At 39.1% G+C, this 13429-nt stretch overlaps 1 protein-coding gene across 1 annotated transcript in view; it reads right to left on the reverse strand.

Annotated features, from left to right (window-relative positions):
- Positions 1–13429, reverse strand: part of NCOA3 (nuclear receptor coactivator 3) — a 100835-nt gene that overhangs the window by 22283 nt on the left and 65123 nt on the right. Inside the window, 5 exon segments of the mRNA XM_083746132.1 lie at positions 170–358; positions 1380–1554; positions 3019–3119; positions 4130–4302; positions 5674–5781. Of these exon segments, the coding sequence (XP_083602258.1) occupies positions 170–358; positions 1380–1554; positions 3019–3119; positions 4130–4302; positions 5674–5762 (727 nt within the window). The 5' untranslated portion in view covers positions 5763–5781.

The following is a 13429-nucleotide window of genomic DNA, read 5'->3' on the forward strand; positions in this document are numbered from 1 at the left end:
TTTAAAGAAAACAAAAGCTTTCTGTTTTATTAAGAAATACAAATACTGACATCTATGTATTGCTGTTATTTTACAAAAGGCACTGACTGAACACAGCTCATCACATTATAAATAAAGTTGTACTTAAGAGATAAAAAAATCAACAGCCACATCAGCTGCATGCCATTACCTTCACCTTCTTCCAGCATGGCTCTTGGTTGTGATAAAGCAAAACATTGCATGGTTTCAAATCTTTGATGTGTATCTTGGTTGTTCCCTACATCTTCCAGAAGATCATGTACAGTGTTAACCATCATGCGACAATTAAATGTATGACTCTTCTGTCTAGGTGCTTCATTGGTCCAAGAAACTCCATTCACTAGTGTACACACAAATTTAAGAAATATATTATGTTTGATCAGAATAAGACTTTACACAAGTTATTAGGTAAGACTGCATTCCTAAGCATGCTTGGAAGAAGTTTCACTAAACTCAATGGATGCCTCTCCTATGACAGAAATGTTTTTTTTAAGTGCTACTGAAGAGGGAACACATTCTACTTTCTCACATATCAATAACAAAGAAGCAAACACTAGAAAGAAAGCAATGGTGCGAGCTATATAGCAGCTACATTTAAGGTATGAGAATTTAATAGTAGATTTCTGTTAATTTAAACAGTAAATGGAATAGTAGCTTATATTAAATTAAACTGTTTTGAAAGATATTTTTGTATGCCTTTAAAGAAAATTGGCAGTTATATATGAGAGGGCAAATGTAACAGTGAGACATAACGCGAGTATTTTCTTGAAAACTTAAAATAATTTGACAGAAAAGCAGCATATAAATGCAATAAATAAATTAAAATGTTTTTTAAAACAGTGGAAACTAATTCAAATATAAAAAGGAATACTTTGCTCAATACTCAATCATCATCATCACTTTTAATTTGTATACCGTCTTTCTATCTTACAATACCTAAGGCGGTTTACAAGCTGAAGAAACAAAGAATGTACACCTTATAACAATCTAATGCAATACAAAAATGCAATAATAAAACATAACTTTAAAATAAGCAACCTACATCAAATAAAGTAACATTCAACGATTATTAGACTAGTATAGAATAATATTAAATATCAGCATATAAAAATTAAACAGAAATCCACTCTTAACAATTACAATAAATAATTTCTAAACTACAATCAATAAAACAACAGCAAGTGCATAAAATAATACAATACAAACTGAGAAGCAGAGACTGAAGGGTGGGGCAAGGCAGGTGGAAGAAGGCCTTGCCTGAAGAAGTCTCTCCCCTCAGCACTGAAGGACTTAAAAGCTATATTCCTATTTAAAATGGATATCTACACAGTAACAAACCCAAGTTTTAACAAGCTTATTACCTGTAGATTTTGGTAAATTTTTAAGAAAATCCTTCCGGTCCTCTTCATGCAAGATACTGTAAACACTTGTATTAACCAGGTCCTCTTGTTTATATTGCAAATACTGAGTGACATTTTCGGATACAAATACAATGTTCCCATCTCGATTTACTACGAATAAGAAGCCATCTAATGCCTAAAAACAAAATCATAGCAAATTATCCAAGTATACAGACTTTTATATATGTGAAAGATACAGAAAATAAAGGCGCACCAATCTCAGACAGCAATCTTTTTTTGGGGGGGGGGGCGGTCCTACATGTCTTTTCAGAAACAAATCATACTTAGTTCAATGGGGCATACTCCCAGGTATGTGTGTACAGCGTTGCAGCTGGAATGGGGAATAATGCATAGATGCATGTAACAATGGACACACATACATGTAGTATGCATGCCTAAGTATAAACACATCTCTGCTGAGTAAGCTGGAAGAAAACTCTTCTTCAGAAGAACATGAATGAAACAACAAAAAGTCTAAGGATTAGAACTTAAAATTGTGCCTGGAAACATACAGCAAACATAAATATTTAAGGATCAATCTTACGTTGTCCCTGCAATCTGCACCCAAAATTCTAGCACTGTTTATGCACCAACTGAAGTTTCTGAACCGTCTTCAAAGGCAATCCCATGCAGACGATATGACAGTAATCCAATCTGGAGATTACCCAATTTGTTAGACTGAGAATCCAGTTTTGGTTACAAGAAAGGAGATTCCAACTAAACATCAGGAAGAACTTTTGACAGTAAGAGTTGTTCAATGGACTCCTTCAGGATGTTGTAGACTCTCCTTCATTGGAAGTTATTAAGCAAAGGTTGGATGGCCATCTGTCATGGATGCTTTAGTTGAGATTCTTGCACTGCAGGGTGTTGGACTAGATGACTCTTGGGGTCCCTTCCAACTCTATGATTCTATGAATGTTGCTGTTTCGGTTGAAGACAGTGCATCACTTTCCAAAAAAGAAAGAAAGGATGCATTGCTTACTTGTCTACCAATCCCTCTAGGCTTCTGCTCATGCAGCGAGCATACCAGGCCATTATAATAAAAAATAAATCCATGGCCTTTTAAACCGTGTGGAGGGTGAGGTGGTTATTGCGTCTGTCTGTTATTGTGTTATTATACTGTAAACCATTCGGTGATCTTCAGATGGAAGGCAGTATAGAGATTTAACAAATAAATTTAATAAATAATAAATGGGAAATGGGAAGCCTGTGTGTGCATCCCATATTCCTGCTCTGTCCATGGACCCTATGATCTGCCTTGACTGGATGGAATGCTGTAGCCAAAGGATGGGGAACCTGTGGTGTTGTTGGACTCTAACTCCCGTTAGCCCCAGCCAAAATGACCAAAGATCAAAGATTATGTAAGTTGTAGCCCTGCAGCTTCTGGAGTACCACAGGTTTCCCATCGCTGCTTTAATGTTTAAAGTTGTTTAAAACATGTGTATCAATTACCTTTGCAAGAAACTCTGAAGTATTTGATTGCAAAGGTTTGTTTTGTTTCCTGTGAAGCCTGCGTAAGACTATTAGTATTTATCAAGTGAGGGGGGAAATGTTGCTGTAATATATACTGTTCAGTACTTGTAATAGCCTATAGACTTGCCTGTAACAGAAGAGGTCCCAATGAATCCTTATCAATAACCCCTTGACCTGTTGAAGATACGTCAGCCTTCTGTACATCGTCATCAGTGGAAGCTGTTTTTCCTAAAAAAAAATAGAGCAAATTTTGAAACTTGTACTGCATGTAAGTATTTTTTAAATGTCTGTCATATATATAAAGCATTCTCTAAGATTTGCAATGAAAATCTAATGCGATTGTAGAATTAATGGCTGTTATTTTCACAATATTTACATCTCAGAATGTTTCTATTTCTCCTTGCTATGGGAAAAACACACCCAGTGCAACACTCAAATCCTTTTGTTGTTATTGGCATCTGTCTTGAGACAATGAAATGCGTGTCCAGGGGTGAAGTCAAATCATTGCATTAGCAGCATCAAAGTGACCAACCCAGGGGCGCAAGCATGGACAGTGTGTATGGAGGTTCTGGGCTGCCCAGATAACAACCCCTCCCCCCAGACTCGCTGATGTGGTCCCAAAGGAAAGCACCAGCTTGGCTGCAGGAGTTGCTGGAAGGAGGGGTATATGGAGCTATTAATCTAGCATCCAGGATTGTATCATGCCTTGGATTCACATGCTCCCTCCACCATCCCTTCTGTATTCTTTACTTGCTCATCTAACAAATGCAATGTGACTGAGCAGGGATAGACATTTCTTTGAACATGGGAAGTGCCTAACCTTGCAGGATAGAACTTTGGTTCCTGTGCTTTCTAACCAGTTCAATAATTGAAGAAAGGGATCTGTTAGCCTGAAACCTCCCTTCTGAATTCATTGTGAAGACACTTTTGGATCCTCAGTACCATTTTGACCTTTTATTCTACAGTGACTTGCCCAAGACCATGAATGTAAAACTAGAATTCAGTTTAGGAAAATTTGTCAATCATTACTTCATTTCCCCCCATTATAGTTCAATAATATTCTATTTGCAGAAGACTTTGTTAAGGTAAACTCACAGTCAACATTCAAGCAGTTAATACAGAAGAAAATGTAACAAAATTTTAAAGCCTTATTTAAAAGCTAGATTTAAACATCCATATGTGATAACCTGAAAATAGAATATAATTTCTCCCTTGTAATATAAGAAGTCAGGACTTGCCTTGCTCCTTTATCTGCCGTATCTGTCTAACAGTTTCCTTTAAAATTGCACATTTATCCGGCTTGACATTGAAATTGTCAATGTCGCTCAGATTAGCAGAAATCAGCTCTGCCAGTTCTTCAATATATTTACTTTCCTGTTCACGTCGACGTTTCTCTCCACTGCAGATCAGACTAGAAAAAAGAGACAACATTTTAAAGTAGTTAAGCCTAATTATTATAGGATCTTCTTTCAAACCATTTATTTATTCTCAAATTGCTAAATGTTCAGGTATGCACTTCTCATTCTAAGTTTAAATCACTATGACTGTGACTTTTGTGTCACAGTAAGCCATATTTAATGGTTTGCCATCAATGTGCAAATTCGCTCCAGCTTCTCTCCACCTTGCTAGTGAGCAGGGACAACAAACTATGATGCACAATATGAAGCTAAGGTTTGTTCTTGGCTTCCTATTGCAGTTTGTTTGGAGCAAACATCCAGTCTGGATGTAATGGTAAGAAAAATATTGTGGGTTTTTTTGCTCTCGCTAACTAGCTGGAAGTGAAGTGGGAGCACTCTTTGAATTCATGTTAAACCATTAACCATGGCTTACTACGATGTGCAAATGCAGCCAACCTGTGTACAGAAAGGTGAGTTACAAATGTAATACATCATAGATAGCCAACATGGTGCCCTCCAGACTATCAGCATGGCTAATGATCAATGATGATGGGAGATGTACTCTAACAACATATGGAGGGCACCATGTTGGCTACCCACTATACATATTTATATGGTCAGCAACTGGAGCTCACTAAGTAAAATCCACCAACCTTAGAAATGCCAACTTCCCTCCCTCTTTCCATTTGTCAATCTTGGGCAAGTATCTTCCAACAGCCACTATGTGTGTGGGGAGAGGCTGAGTTACTAGTCCATTACCCCTCACTCACTTTTCAAAGTAATCCACTAGGAAAATTAGTGGCTGAGTAGGGATATACACCAATGTTGTTGAAATTTCACATCAATAGGAAATCAATAGAAGAAGGGCAGTAAGATATAGTGGGGTAAATATATGCAATGAAATTTATGAGAAAAAACTTCTATCAGGAAGACATCAGAATAGGATAACTACTCAAAAACGCCCAGCATTGCAAGGGACATCTTGCATTTGGAAAATGTTGAGTGGTACAGGCACACAAGAACAGAAGGTGAATACTGAAGGGAGAAGAAAAACATGTTATTGTACCACTATTACTTTTTGATTTAAGCAATATACACCAAATTACATATTTATGCTTTTCTAGGGCCCTTTTTTAAAAAGTATGTATTCCCCTCCAAATTAAAAATTAATTAACAAATCCTGCCTCTAAAATTGTTTATACAACTAATTTTTCCTGCAATAATATTATTTGACTGTTTCACATACACCAATATCAGAATGTTAGGCATGTCACCAACTACAATCTGGCACTAAATGCCAACACATCAGTTTTAAATACTGATAAAAACCCCATTCACTATTTGTAAACAACCCATAATAAAATAAAAAAATTAATACTCTCTACCCTGGTCCCGGGGTATCACAGGGCAATGGCTTGCGTTTTCTTGAATCACTGGTCATGCTGTCCAAGGAGTTCTCCCCTAATCCACTCATTCTGATCACACATCAGCAACTGAAACAGTCAAGGAGTAACCAAGTTGAAATTTTCTCATGAACTAAAAAACAAAGGTGTTCAAAAACAATAAAGTTAGGAACTTAAACTTTTGTAATGTTGGGGTTGCAAGTGACCCGAAGATCATCTAGTTCAATGGTTTTCAAACTTCATTCCAGGGCATATTAGGCATCTTCAATGAAAATGGATTTCAAATATGTCCATCAGTGAACATGAACAGTATCCTATAAAATAGCATAACCACCAACTTCCTATTATTTCTGTTTTAGATCTCATGTTCACAGAAGGATTGTGTCACATACCAACTGGTTTGCTGAACAGACTGTCCAAGAATAGCACTGCCATTTGCCCGGCAGGTGCTGCTTTTAGGATGCCCTCCCCACCACTTTGCCACTGAGTAATGAGAAGGTGCCTAAGAGCCACCAGAGATACCAGCGTCCTCCTGGATGTTCTGTCATTTTGGATGTAGTGCTTGGTAGGTTCAAAGCAGAAGCTATATTCAAAGGCCATTGTAGTGCCCCCGTCAAATTGCAGGGGTTGTGGGGCATCAGCAAGTTGGGATGGACACTCCAAAATTAGTTACCAAAGGCAGGGTCAATTGAAGGCTTTCCTCCAAGCTTACTTACTAAAGCAAAGGGCAGGGGGAGTTGGTGGAAATACACAGGGAAGAGTTGGGACGTTTCATTTGGCCACTGCTGTTATACGGTCTACTCTTAGATCATGATAGGCAACAGTGAGCCCAAACAGACCAGGCCTTTGTGAACTGTGCACACACCCCAAATCCTCAGCAACATACTGGGCTCTGTGTTAAGATACTTGGCATTGCAGACATGTTTATACCAAATATGTTCCCTGAAGGAAAAAAAGTTTGAAAATCACTTGTACAATTCAATCTTTAAGTAGGCTGCCAACTATTTTTTTAAAAAGCTGATGAAATTCTGTAATAATACTAGATATCTGCGTGCTTGCTTGTTTACGTAAAAACTACATTTCTAACCTTTAAGACAAAAATTGCATTGCAACTGCAGCAGTGTAATGACCACTACAGTCTACAACATTAAATACGTTTTTCATTCCCATTTGTTTTAACCTCCTCCAAATCCGCAACAGGCATGGCTTCCTTCCCATATTAAACCATATCATCCAGATGCTGTAACATCCAAATTAAGAAGGAAGATACACCATGTAGAAAGCATGCACAGACTTAGTATACTTAAAATATAAAAAATGTATAAAATAATTCAGATGGCTCAAGAGAAAAGAGTATATGAGTTTGCAGTGGGGGCACTCCATCACCAATAATAGGTCTGCTATGAATTCTGTTGTGTCTGTATTCAACCTGATGCCTCAGAGATTATTATGGTTTAAGATACAGGTTGATTTAAATATTTAAAAGGAGTCCTTTCTAATAAAGCATTATTAACTGGGAGTGGAATATTAAAGTGACAGATCATGAGACAAATCAGATAGAATTGTGCTGAAATTTTAGCATATTGGCCACAGGAGAACTTTATCCATGAAAGTTTAGCTACATTCATTTATAATACTCTTTTTCCTAAAAGCAATAATTTTGGCAGACCTTAGTTTTTCCAAAGAAAAGGGGTCATCTTGGCACTTTTGGGGCCCCAATATTTCTAAAGATTATCAGGGTTGCCAGTCAAAACATTGTTGTAAAGTCTGTATTAATTATTTGGAGGGTTGTTGTTTTTCTAGATACATGGCAGAACTTAAATATCTTGCTTAAAAGAGGTATAGTGTTCCAGTCAAGGGAAGTAATAGTACTGCTCTATTCTGTCTTGGTCAGAACACACCTGGAGTATTATGTGCAGTTCTGGGTGCCACAATTTTAAAATGATATGGACATGCTGGAACGTGTGCAGACAAGGGCAGCCAAGATGATCAAGAGTCTGCCAAACAAGGTTTGTGAGGAACTCTTGAGAGAGATGGGTATGTTTAGCCAGGAAAAGAGGAGACTGAAAGGAGACAACAGCCATCTTCAAATATTGAAAAGGCTGTCAAATAGAAGATGGAGCTGGCTTGTTTCCTCCTGCTCCAGAGGGCAGGACTTAAACCAATGGCTTCAAGTTACAAGAAAAGAGATTCTGACTAAACATCAGGAAAAACTTTGTGGCAGTAGGAGCTGTTTGACAGTGGAACCAACTCCCTTGGAAAATGGTGGACTCTCCTTCCTTGGGGGTTTTAAAGCAGAGATTGGATTATCATCTGTCATGGATGCTTTGGTTGCGATTGCTGCATTGCAGGAAGTTGGACTAGATGATCCTCAGGCTATCTTCCAACTCTACAGTTCTATGATTTTATGATTCTATGGAAGCAGTTGCACATCACAAACTACAGGACACCAGTTAATGTTAGATTAAGAGTTAGCTAAACTAAATTTCTACTAAATGGCTGTTTTTCATGTCATAACTAGAAGGCAGCTATCATCAAGAACAACTATTTCTTCAACTTCTTTTTTTTAAATTTAGAAATTGCAGACACACATGTCATTGTGGAAGACAGTTTCCACCTATTGTATTGGGAGAGTCATCATTTTTCGTGTACAATGCATGCCCCAAGAAAAATAAAGTTTTTTTAAAAGAATAAATTTGCATGACAATAGGAAAACCCAGAGAAAAACAAACTGTGAGTTGCATGCTTGCCACAAGATGGCAGGATAGTATCAAACACTTGGGCCTGGCATTTAAAGGACAACAAAATCATCACACACACAAAAGGGAAGCTTTTTAACAGAGAAAGCAAGACCAAGCTCTGCTCTGTCATGCAAAAGGCACAGTGCAGACTCATTCGGACAGCTGTTTTCAACAGTTATGTGGTTTGTATGATTTTTTTTTGGGGGGGGGGCAGTTCCAAACCCCGAAGTAGTATTGTGTAGATACTGCATGCAGATTACAGTATTTGGTTGCCTCTGCTCTCATAGCAACTGCATTCCTAAACAGACACACAGTTTTGTGGCACTAGAAGCTGTCACAGAAAGAGACAGGAAGTAAATAAAACAAGATAAAGAGTTGGAGAGAAGCTCAGGAAGGGTAGGGGTACAGCAGACAAGACAGAAACCCAGGAAAAAAGTTGCTGTACTTAAAACAAACTGTACAATGCCTTCAAAAGTCAAGCTGTTTTGTAACTAATTTGGAGATGAAGTAATATTAAAAGGAGAGTTGGGTGTCTGTGTATAAATAAGGTTTGATTAAAAAAACCTCTTTCAGCTTTGATAAATTATGCTCAAAAGTATCTTGTTGCACTAGGGAAAAATTATACTGAATACTGTATTTTAAAAACTTGTATTGTTCATTCAACTTACAGATATCCATTATTTCTTGCGGCTATACTTCAATACATAACAGTATCCACAAAGTTGTCAAAACAGGGTTTGCTTGGTTTTTTTGAAGGGGCTATCTTATTTACTTATTATTTGAATTTATAGCAAAGCCTTCACCACAAGGTCTGTTCAGGGCTAGATACATACAATTCTTTAATACTGTTTAAAATAGCAATTAGAACTTCAGTTAAAAGATTATCATTAACAGCTATATTTTAGCACTTCTTTTATTACCACTGTAGTTGTATTCTGAAGTAAATAGCATCTTGTAAGGAAATGGAGTAGCTCTGAAACAAGGGACACTGCCTTAAAATGAGACTAGCTGGTAAGTCTATTTCCCTAGCAACAGTGTTCTAATATACCCTACGCAGACCTCCATCATTTCTCCATAATATTATTGCTTCTGCAATGTAGAAAGCAATGCAATACCGCAGCCAATTTGCAAGGAAGCCCAGAGGGGCTGCACTCTTGCTGCTTAGGGTCCTACAGTGAATATGCTTAGTGATAGCGATTTTTATGCAACAAGAGACCTTCACAATTGAGCCAATTATTAATGCAAATACCACCTATTAAAATATAGCAGCAATGCTGATCAATCTGATGTGAGAGCATAGTAACTATAGTTCCTATGTTTTTCTGCAATTGCTTGAAATTGTTTTTACTGAAAGTACAGTCACTCACTGACAAGCCAAGTCACAATGCGGTTTTAGAGCTCAGAGATCAACAGTCAACAGGATTTTCAATGCGCCAGCTGCAAAAGATAATGAGGTTGTGCATCCATAGCAGTGACCAGAGGAGGAATGGCCACTGGGAAGAGCACAGACAAGAGACACCATGGTGCATATACAGCAGCACAACTGGACACCTTCATTTTCCCCAGTTGCAACAAAGCATGTCTCTCTCCCAAAGCTGGATAACCTTCCCATAGTTCCCATAGTTTGACTCTACCCCCAAAAGGTGCACTCCTCCAATGTCTCCAGAGACTGATGTATGCCAACAACAGCACTCTTGAATGCGTCTCTACAGAGTAATAGTATATCAAGTACTCTGCATACAGATTAAGAAAAGTTTGCTGTTGCCCTCTCTAAGTGTTCCAGTATTTCCCAATAATATGAAATTGTTATTTCCATTTGTTACCAATTTTCAAAGAACTTCACTAAACAAAAAACTTCTTTAGAATAATTGCAGAGCACAATGCTCTCGTATTTATTAAGCAGTGTGATAGCTGTCAAAGCTGTTAACAAAGTTCCAGCCAAAACAGTGCTAGGATGTTGTTGGGCTACAACTCCCACCATCCCTAGGCAGCAGGAGTATCAGTCAGGAATGATGGGAGTTATAGTCTGACAACAACTGGGGGACCCAGGGTTGGAAAATGCTGGCCTAGGTACCGGTCTCAAAAAGGAATAGGTTTAACTTATTGTGCAGACTTTAGATGGTACTGATCCAGGGATTAACCACTGAACAGCTGGGGATGGGGCTTACAGATACAAAAATAAATAAATAAATAACATGAATTTCTGTTGCCTGTTTGTGGAGGGCAACAAACAATGGCTAGTTTAGCCATTGCCAATATGGTGCCACTCCAGGCCTGACCCAGCCCACTGATGATGCATGAGAGGCAACCACCTCAAACAGCAGGCTCTGGACTATTGGGAGGTGACAGATCCACGTGTGCAACCACCCACTCCCCTCTGGGAGCCTGATCTGTAGCTACTCATTAGAGAGATAAGACAGAACAACACTCTGCACATGAGCAAGGAATAACTCTCCTCTATTACTAGGCAAGTTACAGGGCTGGGTTCTAGAGTCAGCAGGTTCTAGCTTAGCTGCTCACTGAAATAGAAAGCAAGGCAAGCTAAAGTTGAGCATGTCCAGCTGAGATTTATTTGCTATTTGGTGAGCCCAGCCAGGGGGACAGTGTCATTCTACTCTCCATCTCCCAAGGCACCATGCCTTCCAGAAAGATGCTGTGGGGGGAGTAAAGAAGCCCCCATTGAAGACTCCTTGCTCTCCCAGAAAAAGAAGGGCTTTTTCCACAGAGCTCCATAAAAAAGTTCATTGGGTGGTGCGGAGTCTGGTGGAGAGCTGTTGCTTACTAAGAGGTAGGAGGGTGAGGTGGGGAAGCAGTTGGCATAATTAACAAACACCTACAGGAGCACCATATTGGATCCAGCACTACATTTGTATCGTGTTGACCTTGTTAGCAAGCCTCCTTGGAAGACGTGTGTTTCACATACACACGTTCCAGGCATTTAGTCAGTGGCAATAGTGCATCTTGGCAGATTTACCCAGTAATTTACACAGGTTATGGGGATCCTTATTGGACAGAAAAAGAAAGAAAATCTACACATTTCCATTTCAGTGGGGCTCAGCAACAATGCATATCTACTCTGACAGTGGGGATCGCTAAGTGCATTTTCTTTGGTATGTGAGAATTAGTTAATTCTAACCATGACTAAACTAGCACACACAAACACAAAAAGCAAACAAACACAGAAGGTATAAGAGAAGGGGAGGAGAGGTGTTCAGAGCTGCTTAGAAAGCCACACTAGCCTGCTCTTCCTCTCTAGGCGTACCTTGAAGACTAGGTCTCAGCAATGCACAGCTGAATTGGTGAGGACCCAGGCATGCAGACACTCCAAGGTAGGATGTTAAAAATAGATCTAGAAACATAGGAAGGGGAAGCAGATGTGGAGGCTACAATTTATAGGGGAAGGACCTCCAGAAGACAGAAAAGCAAACAAATTTTACCTTTCCAACACTGTTGGCAATCCTGAAGAAAGAAGACTAGTGTGTGTGTTGAATCTTCCAGGTAAGGCAGGAAAAAGTGAGACAGGGAGGTAGGCAGGAGGCCTGAAAAGGACCTCTGAGCAGTTGGAACCAAGATCTCTGATTCAGCAAGCAGGGATCCAGAGAAGAAGGAACTGAAGTAAATTCCTGAAAAGGGCTTCTGAAGCAGCTGCACTTGAAGCAGCAAGTGACCATCCAGAGGTGCAGGAACCAGTGTTAGTGAGGGAAAAGCGGAGGAGGATAATGGAGTTAGACCTCCATTTAAGGGATTTTCAGCAAGCGATTTCAAGGAGAGTGGAACTGAGCAATCAGAAGAAGTAGTGGGATCAGGACCTCAGCTTTTGTACCTTTTTGGACAAAAGCTTCAAAGCAAATTCAAAAATTGATTGGATCAGGGAGGTGCCATTCCTGACCAGCCTTGCTTAATATAGCTCTGAAGCACATGGCAAGATGGGGTGGGTCTTTTTCTTTTGCAGATATAAAGCAGCATTCTTCACTCTTTCACTAGTCTGATTAGATTTTAGTCTTGAACAATGGTCACATTTCCTGAGGGAGGAGACAGTAATTATACTTGGATTGCATTGACTGGATTACATTTCCCAAAGCTATGACTTGTGACATCGCTTCCATTGAGGTGACCAATATTCCTTATGCAGGCCTTTTTCCTTTTACTGCAAAGTGAACCAAACTGAAACCATTTAAAAAAAAAAATTATAGGCAATACTGGAGTGAAGCATCTCCCAGGCTCCAGAGCGAGCAGCCTGCCAAAATGCCCTTCCCAGTAAGCAACCCACCTACTGGGAAGCTTTGGAGCAGAACAGCTGTCAGCCAGTTACCTTTGGGTGGAAGGTGGTAGAGAGTGCCATGGCAGGGAAGCTGCAGACGTTCTCCACCCAGACAGCTCTTACGAGCATAAGCACTCCTGTGTATGCCAATCACACACACTCTCTCAGTTTTGACAATTGTGTCACCACTTACTAGTTGAGTTTGCTATTAAAGGCACTATATCATGCCCAAGAATGAGAAAGACCCAAAATGTGAAAACACTATATATTTTAAATTTTTGGGCCATTGATGCATATGAAGAATTGGAACACTTTCCCCTAAGAAGTTTGTTGAAACTATTTTCCCCCAAGGACTCAAGATCACTGGGGCATGTTGAGAAAACACTCACTTGTAATAACCAGTGTACCATTATGCATATACTATTCATGGTCTTATGAATCTTATGGTCTTATGAGTCACATTGTTTATTCCATTTAATATATATGGTTCTTGCATACAACAGAATATTTGTTCACATTTGGTACTTGACTATTACTATATATGAACCCTTATTGTAGAGTACTTTATCCATGACAACATGTCCAGGATCTGAGGAAGTATGCTGTGGAACAGCAATGGGAAAGGGCTATTGCCTTCATGTCCCCAACTGAGCAAAACAGAATGCTGAACTAAATGGACATTTGATCAGAGCCAGAAAGCCTCCTCTTATGTAGTTTGTGCCAATGGTATTACTAA

This window comes from Podarcis gaigeae, assembly GCF_964106915.1.
Source record: "Podarcis gaigeae genome assembly, chromosome: 6".
NCBI classification, from domain to species: Eukaryota; Metazoa; Chordata; class Lepidosauria; order Squamata; family Lacertidae; genus Podarcis; species Podarcis gaigeae.